Source organism: Haliotis rufescens, unplaced genomic scaffold, assembly GCF_023055435.1.
Source record: "Haliotis rufescens isolate VD_foot unplaced genomic scaffold, xgHalRufe1.0.p SCAF_76, whole genome shotgun sequence".
NCBI classification, from domain to species: Eukaryota; Metazoa; Mollusca; class Gastropoda; order Lepetellida; family Haliotidae; genus Haliotis; species Haliotis rufescens.
The window spans coordinates 290,734-316,255 of record NW_025964368.1 but is presented as its reverse complement, the minus strand read 5'-3'; the positions used below and the strand labels follow the sequence as shown (position 1 = coordinate 316,255).

Genomic DNA, 25,522 nt, shown 5'->3' with positions numbered 1-25,522 from the left:
TCTTCATCAACCTGGTTGATGCATGTCATCATATCCCAATTGCGTGGATCAATGTTCATGATGTCAATCACTGGATTGTCTGGTCCAGACTTGATTATTTACAGACTGCTGTCATATAGCTGGAATATTGGTGAGCGTGGCATTAAACAACAAACGAACAATTCCGTATTATAGGATGAAACAATAAATTGCAATGGAAACCCCTAAATCATGTGACTAACACTGCCCTCGAATATTGACTTGTCATGTGATAAATATTGACTTGTCAGGTGATGAATATTGCCTTGTTGCATAATGAATATTGACTTGTCAGGTGATGAATATTGACTCGTCTACTAGAAAACAATATGTGTCTGTCCTAGCATTTTATGGTTCACAGCTGTTACTGTAATGAAACAGGATGGTTAAAAGGTTTCATAAAATTTAAGGTGAATTTCAGTGTAACAAAACCAAAGATTACTCTTAATGACCTCAATCTGCGAAAACAAGGACCCCCAAACCCAACCCCTTCGGTGGTCCAGTCAGACCACTCCTGGGCATTTGTTACCAACTCGTGTTATTCTGGGACAGGGGCAATAGGGTAGCCTAGTGGTTAAAGTGTTCGCTCGTCACGCCGAAGACCCGGGTTCGATTCCCGACATGGGTACAATGTGTGAAGCCCATTTCTGGTGTCCCCCGCCGTGATATTGCTTGAATATTGCTAAAAGCGGCGTAAAACCATACTCACTCACTCACTCACTTTTCTGGGACAAACTGAACAGCAACTCATGCACCTCTCATGGCTATTTTTGCGACTGGGTTCCGTCTAAGCACAAACAAAGAGTTGTCAACTTGTTGTGTAATGATTCACATGCATTTCCCCTATGTCATATATATTCCAATCTCATTAAAATCAGATCTTAGTTCTCGCTATCGCTAAACAAGGATCTGAGGACATCCAATTACAGGTCACGTCAGAACGACCTTTCATCCGACCACTCAAAGCGTCGCTTACCAGATCATGAAAGTGACAGTCGGAATGTGTTTTCTCATCATGCAACCCTGAAAACGTTAACATTTGGTATTCCAAACGACAGTTACGTCCTGTACGACTGATTCCGTCAAAATTATCGTCTGTCTCGGTTCTGTGGGATAAACAATTGAACGGTGGGAAGCACTGCCATACAATCGCTACCATATATTAGATGTTCCGTTTGTTCAGTTTTCACAATTTTAATTGAGAACTGTGTCAACATATTTTTCAAGCGTAGTCTGAAATAGAAGTCGCCAATTTGAAACCAGTGCCGTAAAGCTTGAGAAAGCTGCTTTCTAATTGGTTGATGTCGACTTCTTGTTAGTTGTTTCAGTCGTCGGTCAAAGTTCGCAAAAGGTCGTTCTGACGTGACCAGTAATGGGATGTCCTCAGATCTTTGTTTAGCGGCAGCGAGAACTTAGATCTGATTTTAATGAGATTGTATATATTCCAGATGCTGTTCAAAACACATTGGGACTTATGTATTTATACAGTATGATTGAACACTTTTAACTGTATTTAGGTTATGTTTTGAGATGCATGACATGCAAAATCTGAACTTATTCCTGAGGGATTCTTTGACCGAAGTACTTGCAGTCATACACGCATTTTTATTGGGTTGTCATATTTTCGCATATACCATTCATCGATAGAGGGACGAGTCTTCTTGCAGGTTACGGAAAGGGGCGAGTGGTGACGAATGCACTTCAGGGGCTTGGTCCTCGGGTCCTTGTTTTTCACATGTTGCCCTCGTCAGGAGTATTTATTTGTATATGAATTAGTCTGACATATCTACATATTGTCTTCCACCTATACATCTGAAGTGATGAATTAGTCCCCAGGGTTTTCATTTCATAATTTTTTAGCACGAAAATAACTCATAATTCATTGTATCAATCAATATATGAATAGTATTCTGAACGGCAAAAGGAACATATCCATGGATAGATATATGAGAAATATGTTTGTCCAAACACTGAAAACATACTTTGAGACATATTAAAAAGATGAAACTTGGCAAAACTGATCATCAAGGTTGAAATTAAACTGTCAAATGTTCTTAAAGTGAAACACGACACTAGTCTCTGAGAAAATGGAGTTACAAGTCAGTAATTCATGTCCGCATGTGCATTGATGACCGCCGTGCAACGTCGATACATGGAATGGATGAGGCGGTTGATGAAGGCCATAGGCACTTGAGCCCACACGCTGAGGAACGCCTGACGCAGTTCAGCTGCAGTTGTCGGGCTTGGTCGGACGTCATTCAGCCGTCTTTGAATCTCGTCCCAATGAGATTTAAATCAGGACTGAGGGCAGGCCACTGCAGGGTTCTGATGCCATTCTGCTAGAGGAAGTCTCTTTTTGTTCTCGCAGTGTGGGCATGGGTGTTATCATGCTGAAACTCGTGGTTGCGGCGACGTGCCAAATGAGGTATGGCGTGTGGTCTCAAGACTTGATCAATGTACCAAGCTGCTGTGACACCATTGCCTCTCCCTGGACCGATGGTCTGGAAGACCACAGGGCCAGCCCACTGTGCAAGACCAGTTCCACCCCACACCATGATGCTCGGACCACCCCATGAGTCTTTCTCAACAACACAAGCATCCAAATAACGTTCCCCACGTCATCGCCAGACTCTCTCTCTGCCATCTGCTGTTTTGATACAGTAACGGCTCCCGTCTGAGAAGAGGACTCTTTTTCACTGCTGGTGGCGCCAATGCTGGTGCTGTGTTGCCCACTGAAGATGGTCCTTGCGATGACGTGGTGTCAGAATGGGTCCTCGGTGTGGCCTCTGACAGTGGTGGTGTCTGCTTGTCAATCGTCGACACGCGGTGTCCGCACTAAGGTGTCGCTGGTGTGTCCCATGGTCTGTCGAGCAGTTTCCGCAGAAGTAACAAAGAGATCTTGAAGATGCTGTCGCACAATCTGATGATCCTTACGTCGGGTGGTGACCCATGGTCTTCGACTACGTGGTCGGTCATCTGTAGTGTTGGTGGTCTGGTACCATTGCTGGAGCCTGTATATGGTCCTTATGTGACATGAAATGCATTGGCTACTTGCTGGGCGGTTTGTCCAGTTTGCAATCGTCCACGGGCTTGGTGTCGCTTATTTCTTGTCAATCTTGGCATGTGGTAGCAATTCAATAACGAATGGATGTTATCCGACCTGGGTGGATTTTTATGGGCAAGAAGTGGGGGAATGCATGTGCATTTTAATTTGCACGGAACTCACGTGCCTCGGGTTACCATGGCCGATGCTGTGATCGGTTTTATTGTCATATGCTTTGTTTGTTTATCATCAAATTTCATATTACCGGACAAGGTTATGTTAAATCTTAGAAACTTTGACAAAAATTACCCAGATATTCAAATGACAACTTTTCATGCAATGTTACTTGGGGTGACGTTTCTTTTGCGGTTCAGTATATATGGTAACAGATGGTAACAGACATCATGAAAGAATAACATACTAATGGGATGCAGTCATGTGGGTAGACTTGCACAAGTCTCTTAGGCAAAAATTATTAGTATAAATCATGATTTCTAGATAAAATAAATAAAAAGAACAAGTTGTCCCTAAACTGGCGTCCTTGTACTGTCGCTTATCTAGACTTGCCTATTATAAGGATAGAATTACTATACACCTCTTATCTTTCAGTACAGACTTAGAGCAAGGCTAGTGTGTAAGCTGGTTGGGGGAGAACAATAGCAGACAGCAGGGTCGTATCAAGTTTTATTAGCTTCACACTTTCCATATAGAAATATCATATTATGTATCATAATATTTCATTGACAATACTTTTTAATAATGCCAGTATTGTGTTCTTCATGTTCATAAAATTCATGTAATTAAAAAACAAATCATCTCATACAAAACGTACAGCATTGATATAGGTGAGATACCACATTGGCATTCTCCACTGTCATTTTGGTGCTGTCTCAGAGGTTGTGTTTCTCACGGTGAAGGCGGGGGCTTTAATTCTCGACACAAGCGTCATCCTGACAATATCTGGTACATGATGATTTTAATCATTTAGTGTGACTTAGTTTTTTCTGCAGGATGTTGATGAATTTGAACAGGTTTGGACGAGATTGTCCACTCCTGTTCGTCTTTGCATGCCAGGGCTTCATCCAGGCTTCTAAGCCATGTGGCCCTTGCAGGCAAATTGGGACAAAAATTGTTATTTTGTTCAAAATTGGGATTGTGAGATTGTCCACTCCTATTCGTCTTTGCATGCCAAGGATTTATCCAGGCTTCTAAGCTAAGTGGCCCTTGCAGGCAAATTGGGACAAAAATTGTTATTTTGTTCAAAATTGTGATTGGTTTTGAATTCTTATTTTCTTGAATTCAGAGGTATTATATTGTATTTTGGGATTGTATTTAATGCAATAATATTAAACTAAGCATTAAAACCTCTTCCTATTTATTGGTCCTCTGAATATAAGCTACAAAGCTGTAAAATGTTATTAGTTTTACATATGAACGTGATTAACATGAATTGGGAAATATATATTACCGCTTTGGGAATTTTTAATTAATGTTTTTGCAGACTTGGGGCAGGTTTAGATAAATCTTATGGGTCATTGTTCTGGTACTTAAATTTCGGTGAACTGCTATAACTCACATGCTAGTTATATCCCCGACCTTTTAGGCCGGGGGTATGTAGTTATACCAAGGTTCCGTCCATCCGTCTGTCCGTCCGTCGGTCCGAAAACTTTGTCCACGCGATTTCTCTTAAACTATTCAGTGGATTCATCTCAAACTTAGTACATATAATCTGTGTCATATGGAGTGGTGCAGTCAAAAGAAAAAAATTGTTTTTATTTCAGATTGTAGTATTACTTGGTGTTTTTCTTTTTCATATAACAGGAACAATTGAAGATAGTAACACATTCCTTTTCTCTTAAATCTTAATGACATGTGTAGAGGAACCTACTTTGGCATCAGTGTCTATTTGGCACTGTGGCATTGTCTCAAGTAACTGTAGGATTTGCATATGTGTATTTTCAGAAAAACAAACATTTCTTTCATTTTTTTCACTCAGAATTTATTTTAGATCAACATTTGTGCGACCTATAACTTGAAGACTACTTCATGGATACTTTTCCAAATGCGGGTACAGTTTCCATACCAATAGAAGATGTGCAGTGCAAATTTCATTTCGAAATGTGGATTTTCTGAGAAAATATTGCTTTTTTTTCATGTTTTGAACTAAGAGTTATGTTGGAATTGAAGGCGGGGGTATTAGTGAGCCCTGCTCACTTTTTGTCTTGTTTTAATAGATTTTCCTATGGCGAACACAATTCATGTGATGATGGATTCTCATTAACTAGTTGTGTTTACTCCTGTGAGCACTTTTAGCCTGAACCCTGTGCTTGTATATCACAGTAACTTTTAATCCCCTGCAGTGTGGTGGCAAGGAATCTTTCTCGCCATTATTACCAATCTCATTAAAATCAGATCTATGTTCATGCTTCCGCTATACAAAGATCTGAGAACATCCCATTACAGGTCACGTCAGTATGACCTTTCACAAACTTTGACCGACCTAAAATGACTAACAAGAAGTCGACATCAGCCAATTAGAAAGCAGCTTTTTCGAGCTTCACGGCACTTGTTTCAACCTGGCGACTTCCATTTCAGGCTACGCTTGAAAAATATGTTGACACATTTCGCGATTTAAATTTTGAAAACCGACCAAACAACATTCCGCAATATCTAATATATGGTTGAGATTGTATGGCAGTGCTTCCCACGTACTGTGCAACGCCTCTTCCGTTCAAATGTTTATCCCACGGAAGCGAGAGATCGACGATAATTTTGACGGAATCAGTCGTATGGGTGGGTGAGTTGGGTTTAACGCCGCTTTAAACAGTATTCAAGTTATATCACAGCGTGTCAGCTTAATGTGGGAGGAAAGCCTGAAGTGATGCAGGTCTCAGAACGTTTACCACTTCGGTGAAACCCATGAGCACAGGTATGGTGCTGACAAACCTAGACACATAATCGGGGTGAACCGGGATTCGAACCCACAATCATAGGTTTCTGGCGTGCCCAAGGGACGCAACTCTGCACAGCGAATCACAGCGCCTTAGACGACTGGGCCACCCTTGCCCCCGTGAAGCCAAGAGCAGCGATTTGATTGAATGTCGTGTTTTCACCACAAAGGACACAACTCGTGTTCTACATGGGGTGGCACCACATTCGGTCGTAGGGGCCATAACTGTCGTTCAGAATACCCCGTGTTAACATTTTCCAGGTTGCATGATTAGAAAACACATTCCGACTGTCACTTTCATGATCTGATAAGTGACGCTTTGAGTGGTCGGATGAAAGGTCATTCTGACGTGACCCGTAATGGGATGTCCTCAGATCTTTGTTAAGCGTCAGTGAGAACTTAGATCTGATTTTAATGAGATTGCATTGTCATTGGCTTTTCACAGTGTTTGCAGATTGTGGGATGGGATTTAAACTGTAAGATAGCACACTTTGTATATGGAATTGCTGTATGATTATAGGCATATAGACAATCGGTAATAATTTTGAATGTCCAGATCGACAGTTTAACCGATTATTTCGTTCAATCAATCTACCAACACTACTGACCATTAAGCCTATTAGTATTAAGGACAGGAAGACTTTATTCAAGGTTTGGAAGATGGCGAATGTCCATACTCCTTAGCAGGCAGAAATACACAGGAGGAGATGGTTCTTTGATGCTTATATCATGACGATCTGATTACGTGATCTGATTACATGATATCATAGATATTACCATAGATATTACCATTTACATACGACCCGTGAAGATCCGAGGTAGTATAGGTTTTCAGCAACCCATGCTTGATCTCAAAGGTGACTATGCTTGTCGTAAGAGGCGACTACCGGGATCGGGTGGTCAGGCTCGCTGACTTGGTTGATGCATGTTGTCGATCCCAATTGCGTGGATCGATGCTCATGATGTCAATCACTGGATTGATTGGTTCAGACTCGATTATGTACAGACCACCTTCATATAGCTGGAATATTGCTGAGTGCGGTGTTAAACAAAAAACAAACAAACAAACCATTAACATACAGGAATTTAACGAGGCCGATATTCGTTCCCAAATCTGCAGCAAATGTCATCCATTAAAATTTCTCAAATTTGAATGAAATATTTCCCAATATTAGATTGGTTCGATGCACAAACAAACATACTGGTATTTTGTTAGAACCTATACTCATCAACGCATCACATGTGACATCAAAGATCCATGACTCGAGATGCACTATTTGTCTCGTGCAGGATTAGCGTGTAAAGTTTGGAAATCATGTGCAGTATATCACGATAAGAATAAAGACACTCTGTGGTAACACTTGACTGATTGTTAGTTTTGTTATTAATTGGTACACATTGGAAACATCTCTTCTTATTGTACATACTCCTCTCTATGTTTTTTATGGATCACATATACCGATCAGCTGCACCAAAATGCTACGCTTAGGGTTATCATTATATTAAATATATTTAGTAAAAGCTGCAACTAAGATAACATGATATTGGAATATATTATTCCTGATAGAAAAATAGTTTTAGATTCAATTTTTCAAAATCCTTTGAAGTTATATCAATGGGTAAGTTTTAACTGAATCACCGGTAGATTCCAAGAAAACGTGTGTACAGCTGATTGCTGTTTCCGGCTTAGTTTATGAGAAAATACACAAGGTAATCTTTATCCCCGGATGTAAAACAATGCCTAGCTGAACAAAACATACAATTTAAAAGGTAAAGGAACATGTCTGGTGATTTTTTGTCTCAAATTTCAAATTTGTACTGACCAAGTTTCTTATCACCCGTTCGTTTACCGGAATTCACTGAAGGGGTACGGAGTAATTTCTTTCTGCACATAATATTCAAATCTTTTTTTTTCAAAACACTGAATCCGCTAGAGAGGGGTGTGCATTATACTTGGGAGCACACTATACTCAAGAAAGTATGGTAACTAATGACTAATTTCATGGCTTTACAGAGGTAATTTATAAACGACTGATATTAAAACAGGACCAGTAAAGTGGAACATGCTTTAACATGTTTAATGCTTAGTTTTGTATTGAGTGCAATCAAAGATTCCGGGCTAGAATAGGTCTTCAGCAACCCATGCTTGCCGTAAAAGGCGACTATGCTTGTCGTAAAAGGCGACTAAGGGGATCGGGTGGTCGGGCTCGCTGACTTGGTTGATGCATGTCATTGATCCCAATTGCGTGGATCGATGCTCATGATATTAATCACTGGATTGTCTGGTCCAGACTTGATTATTTACAGACCGCCATCATATAGCTGGAATATTGCTGAGTGCAGCGTTAAACAACAAACAAACAACAAAACAAACACAAAATAAAATGTAAAATATCTCTAAATTTTAGAATTCATTTTTAACAAAAGCTTTGCCTCCCAGGGGCCGGGTTTAGAATACGAGATAAAACCCCGACATACGTGTCTGTTTCAGCGAAAGACAATGGCGTGGGAGATGTTGATGTACCCACTGACGGCCACGGTAGCTGTGGTGTCCAGCCTAGTGGTGCTCTACTTCACAAGCCCCTCCCTGCTCATCCAGACTGCCATGAAGTAAGTATGCAAGGACGTTAGGGGTGAATCGATACATCTGTGCTCTGCTGCATCGCGAGTTTTCATGGGATGATACCATACATGATACTTTTTTTTCTGCATCGATACAAGATGATACACTTGCTGAAATAAATTACTCACTATTCGTTTAATGACCTGTGGCGTCTTTGTCAGTCAGATATTGCACGATGTGTTGTTTCAAGCTCACTACTGAAAATAGCCACAACGAAAATGTGTTTACAGCTAGCTTTTCCCTTTAAACCTGCTCTGAAGTTTTTGTCAAGAAGTTACCCATCTTCCTGAGGCAAGAGAGTTAACTGACTTAAAAAGTCCAGTTTCCACCCTTGCCGAACTAGGCTGGAATTCCTGGGCTCGATCGTAGCGCAACCAGTGGCTATTACCAGTTATGTCCCTTCTAAACCTCTCCTATGGACCAGATTCCACCTCTCGTATCACTTGCGTTTGCTTCACACAAAATGGTGGCGCCAAGTCAGGACGATCTGATGCATAATCAAGTTCTATATCATGATAAAACGGGTCTTACATCGCGAAATGCATCAAATCACGCGAGCACCTTGATTAAAACATAAAAAGATTTGGAAAATATCTGCTGACAACGAGTTGGGGGTGTACATGCTTTGCAAATCTTGCAATCGTCCGAAATCTGCACGACAGTTTACGAACCGGATTTCGATTTCGGTGCGCGATTTTGATTGGACTATGCATAGATTGTTAGTCCGGCCAAAATGTAACTTCATATTACCAGCCTAGTTCGGCAAGGATGGAAACTGGACTTGTATAGTCAGTTTACTCTCTTGCCTCGAGAAGATGGAAGTTTCCATGCGATTTGATGTAAATATGCATATCGCGATACTTACCGTATTGTGACCTATGTAACGTGATACGTATCGTATCGTGACCTTGCTGTATCGTGACCTTGCTGTATCGTTTCACCCCGAATAGAAATACTAACCTGACACCTTGAGTTGTCTGAAGTAAAATGGAACCTGAGGTCTAGTAGAGTTCCAGGCTTTTTATAAACTTTTAGGATGTGTAATACAGCTGTATGTTTATTAAACGGGTGATCTCTTCACAGGCAAGTAATAAAAGTAATAATGAAACTTGTTATACATTTATTATAGCTAAAATGGATAGAATTATGATTAAACCGCCCGCATGTTATCAGAAATGAGCGGGCCACTGTAACTTGATAATGCCCTTATATCGTTTGACAACGGGCCATTATCAAGCCCGTTGTTAGGTGACGTCATAGGGATAGGGACAGGTGATGTCGCGTTCAATAGTTACGTCATCTGGTTTGTTCTATGACATTTCCATATTCGTAAAAGTGGGTCAGTGAAATTCGTGTTGACTGCACTTAATGTTTCAAAACCGATTTTGTTGTTTATTATCCCCCCGGAAAATAATGCGGGGGTATATAGTGATCAGCCAGTCCGTCCGTCCGTCCGTCCGTCCGTCATCATTTCCTTTTCCGGGGCAGAAATCAAAAACAATTCAGTGTATTTGATCGAAACTTGGCATATCTATCAGTCACATACTGAAGTTGTGCCTTTTGCTATCAAGGAATTTTTGAAATTTTTATTTTTTACGTTTCCATGGCAACCAGTTAGACTTAGTTCTATAGGGTAGAGTTTGTTTCCGGAGCATAACTCAAAACCCATTCAAAACTTTCTAACAAAACATTGCATGTCTATCAGACTCATGCTGAACTGGTGCCTTTTGCTATCAAGGAATTTTTGAAATTTTTATTTTTTACGTTTCCATGGCAACCAGTTAGACTTAGTTCTATAGGGTAGAGTTTGTTTCCGGAGCATAACTCAAAACCCATTCAAAACTTTCTAACAAAACATTGCATGTCTATCAGACTCATGCTGAACTGGTGCCTTTTGCTATTTAGGAATTTTATAAATTTATATTTTTTACGTTTACATGGCAACAAGTTCTATAAGCAATGATAAGGGTGGTGTTCATTTCCAGAGAGTAACTCAAAAACTGTTAAATACTTTCTTACAAAACTTTGCATGTCTACCAGGCACATACTGAACTGGTGCCTTTTGCTATTAAGAATTTTATCAATTTTTATATTTTACGTTTCCATGGCAACAAGTGGATTTAAGTTTTCATATAGGGTGGGTTCACTTATGGAGTATAACAAATAAACTGTTAAATATTTCCTTGCCAAACATTGCATGTCTATATATAAAGTACATACTGAACTGGTGCCATTTGATATTAAGGAGTTTTAGAAATGTTTATTTCAGAATTTCCATTGCAGCTATTTTGACATGGGCTAACAGAAATGTTGGGTCAGTTACCTGGTTTGGGACCATAAGGTGTTAAAATGCGCTGGGGATATAGATGACTTCGTTGACTATACGCTTGTTTAGTTATTGTTTCTTGTAATTTGTCATTGGTTTGCATAAAAAACCCACAGAAACACACTTGTTTTACTTTCCATTTCATATGGATGCGACCATGGTGGATCTTTTGTGGGTAAACAATGTATGCTTCTTCAAGAACATTCAACTCTTGACTCATTACATACAGAATTGCACATTTACTTGTGGTTACTTTACAGACAGCTGCCGGGGGTATATGTCATCTTTCTGATGACTCTTGTTTTCATTTGAAAACAAATTCTATCCATTTTAGCTATAATAACGGTAATGCTATTTTTCAGGGCATTATCATTTGCAGAAGCCCTTGGGCTCATCAACTGCGCTCCTTCGTCGGGCAGTTAATGGAACACCTCGGGCTTCTACAAGTGATAATGCCTAGAAAGATATTATTCAATATAACAGAACACAGAAAAAATATTGCAATACATATTATTTGAAAAACATATTGCAGTATACCATACTGTACAGTCTTATTAACTAGTCATCAGAGGTTGACACAATTTATTGATTTGTGGTAAAGCATGCATGGAGAACTTGTGAGGACTTATTACCCATTGATGTTACCATGGTTACAAGCCATTGAGGATACCATCATTGGAGTTGCTTTTGTTCTCAGCAGTATTCACCAGCTGTAGTCTTGGGTTAGCCAATTAATGTATATTTCAAAGGCTGCCTTAAACCATTATGCACATTTGTAGAGGCTTAATGAGCTGGTGGTAATTTGTCATGTTTATATCTCATCCTCGTTTATCCAGGGTATTGTTTCTCCATTCTACATGAAAAACACCTTGGACTGATTCACTACCGTAGCTTCGTTTCCAGTCTGATTTGTATGTCACATAGCTACAAATAGCAGACCAATCAAATTACTCTCACGAGTGAGATAAACTCCTGGCTAAGTTTGAGTGAGGGAGTGAGTGCGGTTTTACGCCGCTTTTAGCAATATTCCAGCAATATGACGGCAGGGGACACTGGAAAATGGGCTCCACACATAGTCCCCATATGGGGAATTGAACTTGGATCTTCGGCGTTACAAGCCGATGCTTTAACCACTAGGCTACCCCACCGCCCCTGCTTAGTTTGAGATAGGGGATTCCCCTTACTCCCCTATTCATTTTATGTTTTTTCTGTCAATCATATGATTACTGTGTACACAACTTATGACACCTTTAACAGAAATAGCAGAAATGGTATATATATAATTTCAGAACTTTTACTTTGACATTTAAATACTTTGTACGAATATTATGAATTTTTCTATCTCTCTCAGAAATTGACTAAATGTATCTTCGAAAATTGATATTGGCAACAAAATCGCAGTCATTTTTTTACTTTACTTGCCCTTTAAGAACGACTACAGAATTGCTTGAATTTTTGTTTGGTGCTAATTTGTATCCTTCGGAATAGTAAGCAATTCTGAACGTTGATATGGGTATACACCTTTTTGGTTTCCCTTTAGAATGGTCAAAATTGTTAAGGTACTGTATGATACTGTATGTAGTGTGTGTGTGTGTTTGTGTGTTTGTTTGTGTGTGTGTGTGTGTGTGTGTGTGTTTGTGTGTGTGTGTGTGTGTGTGTGTGTGTGTTTGAGTGTGAGTGTGTGTGTGTGTGAGTGTGTGTGTGTGTGTGTGTGTGTGTGTGTGAGTGTGTGTGTGTGTGTGTGTGTGTGTGTGAGTTGGGTTTAACATCACTTTGAACAGCATTCCTGTTATATCATGGCATTCCTCAACATTATCATTAAGTGGATTAATGAGTCGAGAGCTCTCATAAAAACTAACATTGATCAGTATTGATCAGGAATGATTCACAACTGTCTCCAATATCCACTGATCTGAAGCCTGAGTCTTGAAAAAGTTTTTTTCTGTCAAGTAGGTAAAAATGGCCTGTACATATTTTGAAAATGATGAAGAGAGAAGAACATGAAATAGGACCAGTGGACATTTTTGGCATGCACTTCTATTGTCTATCTTGTTCAGGTATTACATCTTTGCAAGTGGGATGCAGGTGAAGTTTGTCGGTGATGACCGCTTCATGTTCTGTTACGGGGAGCGAGGGATCAGGCGGAAGGACAAGTCGTCTATTCTGCTCATCCACGGATTCACCGCCTCCAAGGACCAGTGGCTGGCTCTGTTTAAGGTACTGTCAGATATATGCAGGTCTTGAAGTCAGACAAGGACCTGTGGCTGGCTCTGTTTAAGGTACAGTCAGATATATGCAGGTCTTGAAGTCAGACAAGGACCTGTGGCTGGCTCTGTTTAAGGTACAGTCAGATATATGCAGGTCTTGAAGTCAGACAAGGACCTGTGGCTGGCTCTGTTTAAGGTAAAGTCAGATATATGCAGGTCTTGTCTTGAATTCAGACAAGGACCTGTGGCTGGCTCTGTTTAAGGTAAAGTCAGATATATGCAGGTCTTGTCTTGAAGTCAGCCAAGGACCTGTGGCTGGCTCTGTTAAAGGTACTGTCAGATATGTGCAGCTCTTGTCTTGAAGTCAGCCAAGGACCAGTGGCTGGCTCTGTTTAAGGTACAGTCAGATATGTGCAGGTCTTGAAGTCAGACAAGGACCTGTGGCTGGCTCTGTTTAAGGTACAGTCAGATATATGCAGGTCTTGTCTTGAAGTCAGCCAAGGACCAGTGGCTTGCCTGTGTGTAGATCTTGAAGTCAGCCAAGGACCTGTGGCTGGCTCTGTTTAAGGTACAGTCAGATATGTGCAGGTCTTGAACTCAGACAAGGACCTGTGGCTGGCTCTGTTTAAGGTACTGTCAGATATGTGCAGGTCTTGAAGTCAGCCAAGGACCTGTGGCTGGCTCTGTTTAAGGTACAGTCAGATATGTGCAGGTCTTGAAGTCAGCCAAGGACCTGTGGCTGGCTCTGTTTAAGGTACAGTCAGATATGTGCAGGTCTTGAAGTCAGCCAAGGACCTGTGGCTGGCTCTGTTTAAGGTACAGTCAGATATATGCAGGTCTTGTCATGAAGTCAGCCAAGGACCAGTGGCTTGCCTGTGTGTAGATCTTGAAGTCAGCCAAGGACCTGTGGCTGGCTCTGTTTAAGGTACAGTCAGATATGTGCAGGTCTTGAAGTCAGACAAGGACCTGTGGCTGGCTCTGTTTAAGGTACAGGTCAGATATATGCAGCTCTTGTCTTGAAGTCAGCCAAGGACCTGTGGCTGGCTCTGTTTAAGGTACTGTCAGATATATGCAGGTCTTGTCTTGAAGTCAGCCAAGGACCAGTGGCTGGCTCTGTTTAAGGTACAGGTCAGATATATGCAGCTCTTGTCTTGAAGTCAGCCAAGGACCTGTGGCTGGCTCTGTTTAAGGTACTGTCAGATATATGTAGGTCTTGAAGTCAGCCAAGGACCTGTGGCTGGCTCTGTTTAAGGTACTGTCAGATATATGTAGGTCTTGAAGTCAGCCAAGGACCTGTGGCTGGCTCTGTTTAAGGTACTGTCAGATATATGTAGGTCTTGAAGTCAGCCAAGGACCTGTGGCTTTCTCTGTTTAAGGTACAGCCAGATATATGCAGGTCTTGTTTTGAAGTCAGCCAAGGACCAGTGGCTGGCTCTGTTTAAGGTACAGGTCAGATATATGCAGGTATTGTTTTGAAGTCAGCCATGGACCTGTGGCTGGCTCTGTTTAAGGTACTGTCAGATATGTGCAGGTCTTGTCTTGAAGTCAGCCAAGGACCTGTGGCTGGCTCTGTTTAAGGTACTGTCAGATATATGCAGGTCTTGTCTTGAAGTCAGCCAAGGACCTGTGGCTGGCTCTGTTTAAGGTACTGTCAGATATATGCAGGTCTTGTCTTGAAGTCAGCCATGGACCTGTGGCTGTCTCTGTTTAAGGTACTGTCAGATATATGCAGGTCTTGTTTTGAAGTCAGCCAAGGACCAGTGGCTGGCTCTGTTTAAGGTACAGTCAGATATATGCAGGTCTTGTCTTGAAGTCAGCCAAGGACCTGTGGCTGGCTCTGTTTAAGGTACAGGTCAGATATGTGCAGATCTTGAGAATTTGGGGGTAGACAGATATCTAAATCACAGCAATTTATCTGTGGTCTCTCGTCAATCTTATCAATGTTTGCCATCTAAAACATTCTGCACTTTGGGTTTTACTTTCAAAACAAGCTGAGATGTTCTGATATAAATACTGTCCAAAGCAGTGTTAATCCCAACTTACTAAGGTCCAATTTGGGCACAGGAGGCACAGCAGTCTCTTAGTCGTCTGTGAGTTGTGGCAGGATCCAGTGATTCTGGGTTCAAATCCTAGATTCCTCCTGGTTATGATCCTCGGCATGTAAGTTGTGCTTGATGGTTCCACCAAAGTGCTTTCCTTTCAATAACCTGAGATGCCGTGGAATTCTGTGGCGTTAAACTCAACTCACTCACCCACTCTCGTATACAGCTACTTGAAGTGGACCTGCTTCAAAACTTTGAAGTCAGACATCTAGGACAGTGAAAAATGATTGACTGAAGTATCGCTGTACCATGATACTTGGTACTACAGTCAATGCATTTATGAGACCTGTGAAGATCCGGGCCAGAATAGGTCTTCAGCAACCCATGCTTGCCGTAAAAGGCAACTGCTTGTCGTAAGAGGCGACTAACGGGATCGGGTGGTCAGGCTCGCTGACTTGGTTGATACATGTCATCGATCCCAATTGCGTGGATCGATACTCATGATGTCGATCACTGGATTGTCCTGTCCAGACTCGATTATTTACAGACCGCCGTCATATAGCTGGAATATTGCTGAGTGCAGTGTTAAACAAATTAACAAACAAACAATATATTTATGATATATAATATATTAATATATTTCTTCTCCCAATTTGCCTGCCACAGGCACTTAGATTAGAATCCTAGATGATTCCATGATGATATGAGAAAATTAATTGTAAAATATCATTTTCAAGCCACTTTCGTTAGAATTGGTCCCCAGCAACCTATGCTGGTTGTAAGAGGTGAATAAATAGATCAATGACTTGGTTGATATCATGTTCCCTTCCCCTGACAGTTTGAATCGTTGCTCACAATATCAATCACTGGATTATATGGTCCAGATTTGACTATATTCAGACCGCTGTCACATAGCTGGAATATTGCTAAATGCAGCGCGAAACAACAAACACACAAACAGTCATGGCTCCTCTACCGTGTTTTCATTTAACACATGGGGCGGTCGGGTAGCCTAGTGGTAAAAGCGTTCGCTCGTCACGCCGAAGACCCGGGTTCGATTCCCGACATGGGTACAATGTGTGAAGCCCATTTCTGGTGTCCCCCGCCGTGATATTGCTGGAATATTGCTAAAAGCGGCGTAAAACCATACTCACTCACTCACTCACACATACTATTTGTGTGTCTTGTCTTCAGAGTCTCCCCAAAGACCTTCACCTTCTAGCAGTTGACCTACCAGGTCACGGGGATACAACCACCCCGAAGGATGACCAGGACGTGTCGATGTCAGAACTTGTTGGACTCTTGCATCAGGTGGGACAGTCTTATCCAGCAGTCAGAAACCAGAGTGTTGTAAAATCCTGTCTGATCTTGTACACATTGTAAGGGACCCGTGAAGATCCCGGGGTAGAATAGGTCTTCAGCAACCCATGTTTGCCGTAAAAGGTGACTATGCTTGTTTTAAAAGGCAACTAACGGGATTGGGTGGTCAGGCTCGCTGACTTGGTTGAAGCATGTCATCGTATCCCAATCGCGTGGGACCCGTGAAGATTCCGGGGTAGAATAGATCTTCAGCAACCAATGCTTGTCGTAAAAGGCGACTATGCTTGTCGTAAAAGGCGACTAACGGGATCGGGTGGTCAGGCTTGCTGCCTTGGTTGAAGCATGTCATCGATCCCAATTGCGTGGATCGATTCTCATGATATTAATCACTGGATTGTCTGGTCCAGACTTGATTATTTACAGACCGCCGTCATATTGCTGGAATATTGCTGAGTGCGGCGTAAAACAACAAACCAACCAACATATTGTAAGGTCAGCAAATAAGGACTCTCCATATTATGACAGTGAAAATGAAAACATCCACGTATAGACATGGTTAAGATTTGTTGCCAAGGTGACCTTGACCTTGACCTTATTGCTGTTAATAACAGTTATAGAGGGGTGGGGGTGGGGTCAAATGTTGACCTTCGTTTCAAGTTCATGGGAAGCATTTAACTGTTTTTTATCAAGATATTTAAAATGCTGCATTAACACTCTATAGATTTTCGTTAAAAGTTTCTGTAGAAGGTCCACAGACTTTGAATGAATGTGGTGACATTGACCTTGACCTTGACCTTATTGTTGTTTTGTAAGTGAATTATCCTTTGTCCTTTGGGTGTGCCAGAAACATATGCTCAGTTTGAATACTTATTCGATCCGATTATGTTTCAAGGTTTTTAGGACCATACCTGTCCTTGTGGGTTTCTCCAGAGTGTTAAATGTCTGTGACCTGCATCACTTCGGGCTTTCCTCCCACTACTGTTCAAAGCCACATTGAACCAACTCACTCACTCACTCCAAATGTGACCGCCTCCGTTGTCTAGTGGTAGAGCGTCCGCCCGGAGAGCGGGAGGTCCGGGGTTGATCCCCGGCTGCGTCATACCAAAAGACGTTAAAAGATGGTACTTGTTGTTACCCTGTCTGGCGCTCGGCATTAAAGCGCTAAAACAAGGACTGGTCGGCTCGGAGTCAGTAACTGTGTCTGAGTGGGATATTCATGTTAAACTGCGGCATGGTATCTCAGTGGGCTAGCACTATAAATTGGCATCAGTCCGGACTAGTACAAGCAGCCACACACACACACGTGCATGCACGTCGTTATATAAGTGCAATAATCTTGGACGCGACGTTAAACCCAATTTCACCTCACCTCGCTCCAAATGTATACCTTACCACATATACGACAAAATAGATGAATGTGATATTCTGTCTAGACACTCAATATTTATATCCAAAGACTATGGAACAAAATGGAGCTTGTTATTGATACCTGATGATTTATTTGCTCAAGTGTCACCATTCAACAGAGAGCAAAAGTACCTATACCATGTTTACCTGTTTATTTTTAATCAGCCATCCAAATCAGATAATGCTGTCAGCTCCAAATGAAATAGAACCCACAAATCTATCTACATGTAATGTTTATATCTTGATTGAAATCTGACTATGTATCTAGGTGTGTGAGATATGTTTGATATTGTATTTTCAGTTTGTATGTCTATTGGGACTGGATGAGCAGCCGTTCCACATTGTGGGTACATCCCTGGGTGGAGCCATAGGAGGTCTGTACACTGCCAAGTACAGCAGCCATGTGGAGCGCCTCACTATGATCTGCCCTGCCAGTAAGTCCTGTCACTCACTCACTCACTCACTCACTCACCTGCCCCGCTAATAAGTCCTGTCACTCACTCACTCACTTACTCACTCACTCACCTGCTCCGCCCCGCTAATAAGTCCTGTCACTCACTCACTCACTCACTCACTCACTCACTCACTCACTCACTCACCTGCCCCGCTAATAAGTCCTGTCACTCACTCGCTCGCTCACTCACTCACTCACTCACTCACTCACTCACTCACTCACTCACTCACTCACCTGCCCCGCCCCGCTAATAAGTCCTGTCACTCACTCACTCACTCACTCACTCACTCACCTGCCCTGCGTGCTAATAAGTCCTCTCACTCACTCACTCACTCACTCACCTACCCCACCCTGCTTATAACTCACTCACTCACTCTGATGTGCCCCACCCTGCTAATAACTAAGGTACATGTATTTGGCAAGTGTATAAAATTATACACGATAAAAAATCGCTAATTGAAATCACCTGATAAACCGAGCATTATACATGATATTATACGTATCATGCAATGACCGAAACTCAATTTACCGATGTACTGGTAATACCGGCACCCTTAGTAATACTTGACTCGGGCTGCGTCAGTTTCAGATGAAGAGGAAGTAAGAAATGAAGAGATGTGCCAGCACAGGCTTAGTGTTTAGCATTTTAGTAAGAAGTTGATAAAGTTGGTGAATACTTTCAATGTTTCAGTGAAGACGCCAATAGAAAGCGAGTTCTCGTTGTCGATAAAGGCAGCCATTGATCTGGGGCCAGACAACATCGACGTCAGCCATTGTCGTCTGCTGCCCGAGACACCGGAGCAGACGCAGAAGTTGCTGGACACCTGTCTGTATCACAAACAACCAATCAACCGTCAGGTGAGGCGGTGACCCGCATCTTCAGGATGCTTTTAAAACACAATGTATTGTTCTTGTAGGTAAGGTTTTTTTGGTTTGGTTTGTTGTTTAACGCCGCACTCAGCAATATTCCAGATATATGACAGCGGTCTGTATATCATCGAGTCTGGACCAGACAATCCAGTGATTAATATCATGAGCATCAATCAACGCAGTTGGGATCGATGACATGCATCAACCAAGACAGTGAACCTGACCACCTGATCCCATTAGTCGCCTTTTACGACAAGCATAGTCGCCTTTTACGGCAAGCATGGGTTGCTGAAGACCTATTCTACCCTGCGTAGTTAAGGGGGTTGTGCAGTGGCCTGCTGAGTCACGAGTTTGCTGATCCGACAAGTGCCTGAAGTTTAATCCTTTGTTCAGCTATAGCTCCAAAAATCATATCGCGAAAGATTTTTAAGAATTGTTTTCGCAAATATCACAAAGTCAAGGAATCTGAAATATTGATATCAGTTTGGTTCACAACTTCCCGGGGCAAGGGAGTTAACTGACTACAAAAGTCCAGTTTCCACCCTTGCCAAACAAGGCTTGAATTCCTGGGCCTGATCGTAGCGCCACCAGTGGCTATTGACCCTGCTGTGCCTCTCCTATGGACCAATCAGATTCCACCTCTCGTATCACTTACATTTGTTTCAAACAAAATGGCGGCACCCATTCAGGACGATCTGATCGATAATCAAGATCTATATTGTGATAAAACAAGTCTTATATCGGTAAGTGCATCAAATTATGTGAACACCTTGATTAAAAACATGAAAAGTTTAGGAAAATATCTGTTGATGACGGGTTGGTGGTGCACATGCTTTGCAAATCCTGTGATTGACTAAAAACTGCGCGACAGCTTACGAACCAGATTTCGATTTCGTTGCTCGATTTTGATTGGACTATGCATAGACTCGTTAGTCCAGCCAAAATGTAACTCCATAATGCCAACCTAGTTCGGCAAGGATGGAAACTGGACTTTTATAGTCAGTTAACTCACTTGCCTCGGGAAGATGATTGGTTCATGACACGGTATAACAAACACGTAACACTGGTAGATATTAATTCAAACTTTGCAGGTCTTCAAGCAGTTTCTTCTTAGAAACCACAAGACCAATAAAACTTTACCTAAAGGAGGATGTTATATATTAATGATAGGGGCATGAATACAATCAGATACACGGTGAAGATCCGCATTAGAATAGGTCTTCAGCATCCCATGCTTGCTGTAAGAGGCGACTATGCTTGTCGTAGTAGGCTTCTAACTGGATTGGGTGGTCGCTGAATTGATTGATGCATGTCATCGTATCCCAATTGTGTGCATCAATGTTCATGATGTCAATCACTGGATTGTCTAGTCCAGACTAGATTATTTCCAGACTGCCGTCATATAGCTGTAATAGTGCGGCGTAAAACAACAAACAAACAAACAAACATGAGTATGGTGATAATTAACAAACAAGCTAAATCAAACCTACTTTACACATTTACCGGCTGTACATAATTGTCTCACCTTATCATATCATAGTTGTCTGATTAAGAAATGTGAATTTCGCGATTATTGATTTGGTAGCTCTGTATCATATTTGTAATATATCAAAACAAGACTAGTCATTATCGGAATATATATTTGATATTTGTTGTTTTATGTTTCAGATTCTGAAAGGAATTATAGCTTTAAGGGAAGACAAAAATATTTTTTTTCTCCGCTGTGAGTACTTTGTTTTGTGTGCAAAACTAGGAGTGTCCTGGTGTCCTTGAGGTTTTCTCCATCATACCAAAAGACGTTAAAAGATGGTACTTGTTGTTACCCTGTCTGGCGTTCGTCATTAAGGGGCTAAAACTAGGACTTGTCGGCTCGGAGTCGGTATACTGTGTCTGAGTGGGGTATTCATGTTAAACTGTGGCATGGTATCTCAGTGAGCTACCACTATAAATCGGCATCAGTCTGGACTAGTATAAGCAGCCACACAAACACACATACGTACATGCACGTCGCTATATAAGTGCAATAATCTTGGACGCGACGTTATGCCCAATTTCCCCTCACCTCACCTTGAAGTTTTCTCCACTAGAATCTAGGGACCCCTGTCTGTAATGTTTTCATTAGGGTTAGAACAAGGACACCTTGACTTTCATACGTGATTGGTTGCGTGTCATTCTGTCGGATTAACGAGTACGTCGGATTAACGAAATGAAGTAGTATCGGCATTTGTGATCACAGATTGGACAACTACACAATAGATAATGATACAAACACGTGGTTATGAAAAAAATGAAAAATGAAATATTCATATTGTTACAATTTTTGCGGAATATGTTTTCTAACCGTGCGAACTCAAAAGCTTAACATAAAACTACAGTTACGGGCTGAATGACTGATTCAAAATACTTAAAAAGAATGGTCTGTTTGAAACTAGTGCTGCGGAGCTCAAGAAAGCTGCTTTCTGATTGGCTTATGTCGACTTCCTGTTAGTTATTTCATTGGTCGGGCAAAAGTTCCCGAAAGGTCGTTCTGACATGACCTGTAATGGGATTTCCTCAGCGGTAGCAAGAACTTGTATCTGATTTCAATAAGATTGAGGTAATTTAAACAAGTGAATAATATTGTTCTGTTTATTAAAAGCTTAATTGTATATTGTTTAGCAAGTTTATCTCTACAGCTCGTCTCACATCAAAACATTGAACTGTGTACTCTCGGGCAGATGACTACGGAGTACACTAATCACTGTGTTGGATTAAAATTGAGTAATGAGTGATTTTGTAAACCGTTGCAAATTAGGCGTGTCTGAATCAGAATGTGAGACTTTCGAATTACCGGGTCTAAATAGCACCGATTTAATCGGTTCCGTTAATTAGTGTCGGATAAAGCCAATTGTCGGATTAACAAATGTCGTATTAACGAGACTTGACTGGACTTACTCTTGGACACTGTTAAATTTTTTGGAGAGAGAAAAGGAAAAAAAAAGAGACTTCACTGAAGGCAAGCTATTGTGCAGATGACGTAATGTAATCAATTTGTAATCAACAACAATAGATGACATTATGTCATATTTTTCTCAACAATGAAGCACTGTGACGTCATATGGTTTCAACCAACCAATCAGCATTGAGAATTGCTAAATTACAAATATCAGAAAGTTATTACACACAATCTTTCTACCCTTATGGGTAATATTTACATATTTCCCTCAATTTCTTTTTGTGTTGTCAGTGTTTAAAAGTCTGGCGAGGCAGGAGAACGTGACTGTGCTGGTGGAGAAAGCCCAGGACATCACCCGCCCGACGCAGCTCGTGTGGGGGGAGCATGACGAGGTGGGCAACCCCTCCCCTTCAAGTCAGGGACCTAGATTCACAAATATGTGGCTAGAGGACCCCTATTCCTAATACACTAAACAATTAAGGTCATAAGCTGTTTTTAGAAGCCCGGGCAATCTGAATCACGGCATGAAATGTTTCATAAAAATTTTCATGAGATCTTCAATAACATTCTTGGTGCACATGCATTTTACCGGACACCTATCTGGCATTAAAGATTACATTTGAAAAACTTAGAAACCATTTCTATATGACGGCGGTCTGTAAATAATCAAGTCTGGACCAGACAATCCAGTGATTAATATCATGAGCATCGACCCACGCAATTGGGATTGATGACATGCATCAACCAAGTCAGCAAGCCTGACCACCCGATCCCATTAGTCGCCTTTTACGACAAGCAGAGTCACCTTTTACGGCAAGCATGGGTTGCTGAAGACCTATTCTACCCCGGAATCTTCACGGGTGTCCGTCTCCTGTGAAGGCATTTGGTTGATGTATGGTGTAGAGGTGATGTGTGCCTATATTTAGTCAACCAATCAAATTAGGTTGTGTAACTCACGGAAGTGAAATGCTTGATTTTTGTGTGAACCCTACCATTGTTTTTTGTTTGTTGTTTAACGCCGCACTCAGCATTATTCCAGCTATATGACGGCGGTCTGTAAATAATCGAGTCTGGATCAGACAATTCAGTGATTGACATCATGAGCATCGACCCACGCAATTGGGATACGATGACATGCATCAACCAAGTCAGAGACCTGACCACGTGAACCCGTAGTCGCCTCTTACGACAAGCATAGTCGCCTCTCATGGCGAGCATAGTCGCCTCTCATGGCGAGCATAGTCGCCTCTCATGGCGAGCAGGAGTTGCTGGAGACATGTGATACATGTTACACACGACATCAAGCAAGAAGCATTTCTGTTTGAGCAATGTAAACTGAGCTGCCATTGGTCTGAATACTCGCGGGTTTCCCTGTTCCTGGAACCAGGCTGTCGATTGGTTCATTGGTTAAAAATAGCAACTCCACCGTAAACTGTTTGGTTCTTTGGTTAAAAATAGCCACTCCACCGTAAACCGTTTGGTTCTTTGGTTAAAAATAGCCACTCCACCGTAAACCGTTTGGTTCTTTGGTTAAAAATAGCCACTCCACCGTAAACCGTTTTGTTCTTTGGTTAAAAATAGCCACTCCACCGTAAACCGTTTGTATCATTGGTGATGGAAGAACGTAGTGAAAACAAACCTGTGATGTATTAACGATTGCTATACAAATAAATACTGGTAAATATTGCAACATTATTCAATTTGTTAATCGCCTTTAATTATCACCCCCAGTTGATTGACAAGAGTGGCGCCGAACTTTTGAAGGAAGTTTTGCCGAACTGTGAGCGTGTTGACATGATAGAGCGGTGTGGACACTCTGTGAATATGGACAGACCGGGAGCTGTTATGAAGACCATCCTGGTATTCCGCGGAGAATACGACCGAAAAAACATTTGAGGGCCAGAAGACTGAAAGGAAGCGCCTCCTGATGAGAAAAAGGAGGGCGTTTCATTGACTGAATGAATGTAGATAGATTTATGTTTATACAAGTTTACATAACCAATGAATCTAGAAGTCTCGGTTTGACCGACCAAGATATATATACTGTTGGTATTACTGTTTGTAGTTTACTGTTAAAGGGAGACTCCACTCAACGGCCTGATGTCCGTTTCAGATGTAGAGTTGTATCAGTGAGCGATTATGACAGTTAACTGCTAGCTTGATCTAAAATATATACTGCTCAACTTTTGATAGGGGTAATCCGATATCTTGTTTTATTTAAATATACACACTTGACATAAGAGAAAAGTTTTGTGTAACAATGCAAGATAATAATATCCCTATCAAACTTGGGTAGTATATATCATTAAATTTGAATTCGTAGTTAGCAACGTTTCTTTGTAATTATTTTACGAACCTGAGTCAAAGGCTGATGAAAAGTCAGTAACACCTTTGCCTTGGGAAGATGCTTGCCTAGGTGCTACCACAGTAACTGACTCGGTTGAGTTCACAATCCAGAGTGCCTCGATATATTTCTGGCAATTCTTTATTTAGTTAGTAATCTAGATATACTAAAACTTCATTTGACAGATCCCATAAAACATTCAATATTTACCCAAAAACTTGGAAGTCAACTGTCAACTGAGAATACTTATTATGTTTACATACAGTCTTCTGGTCAATATTGGGGGCGGTCGGGTAGCCTAGTGGTTAAAGCGTTCGCTTGTCATGCCGAAGACCCGGGTTCGATTCCCGACATGGGTACAATGTGTGAAGCCCATTTCTGGTGACCCCCGCCGTGATATTGCTGGAATATTGCTAAAACCAAACTCACTCACTCTGGTCAATATTGACAACATTTAGTCTCAAATGAAAATATTTCAAAACTTTTTTATTTTATTTTTTTGTCTTTTGAGATATGAAAGAGCCTGGGGAATCTCTTCAGTTTCAACTGAAGAAATCTAGACTTGCCAAAGTATTGTAGGCTTCCTTCAATGTTTTCCGATATGTTTGCTTGAGTGTCTAAATGGTGCTATTACTAGTGGAGTCATCCAGATTTCGGCTACAAGTCATGGATGTAATGGCCGTTGTATGCATGTAAATGTTCATAGCAGTCATCCCGATTATGTTGTCTGGATAAACAGGGTGCAGACTAACAAGGTTTTATTGTTGAAGTAAACTGTGGATCATTAGCGAAACACTACCCAGATTATACAGTTAGAAGCAGTCTTGAGTCAACAGATTTTGTGTAGGGGCACGGGCGGCCCAGTCGTTTAAGGCGCTACGATTTGCCTTGCAGAGTTGCGTCCCTTGGGAGCACCAGAAACCTATGATTGTGGGTTCGAATTCCAGTTCTCCCCGATTATGTTTCTGGGTTTGTCAGCACCA

The 25,522-nt window shown here is 41.4% G+C and overlaps 1 protein-coding gene across 1 annotated transcript in view; it reads left to right on the top strand.

The window, feature by feature from the left end:
• The window catches only part of LOC124136012 (monoacylglycerol lipase ABHD6-like), a 27,552-nt gene extending 2,030 nt beyond the window's left edge, over nucleotides 1-25,522 (top strand). The window contains exons 2-9 of the mRNA XM_048388668.1: nucleotides 8,503-8,621; nucleotides 13,018-13,177; nucleotides 16,404-16,520; nucleotides 18,238-18,370; nucleotides 19,082-19,248; nucleotides 20,929-20,983; nucleotides 22,487-22,587; nucleotides 23,927-25,522. Of these exons, the coding sequence (XP_048244625.1) occupies nucleotides 8,512-8,621; nucleotides 13,018-13,177; nucleotides 16,404-16,520; nucleotides 18,238-18,370; nucleotides 19,082-19,248; nucleotides 20,929-20,983; nucleotides 22,487-22,587; nucleotides 23,927-24,091 (1,008 nt within the window). The 5' untranslated portion in view covers nucleotides 8,503-8,511 and the 3' untranslated portion in view covers nucleotides 24,092-25,522. The remainder of the gene's footprint in view (nucleotides 1-8,502; nucleotides 8,622-13,017; nucleotides 13,178-16,403; nucleotides 16,521-18,237; nucleotides 18,371-19,081; nucleotides 19,249-20,928; nucleotides 20,984-22,486; nucleotides 22,588-23,926) is intronic.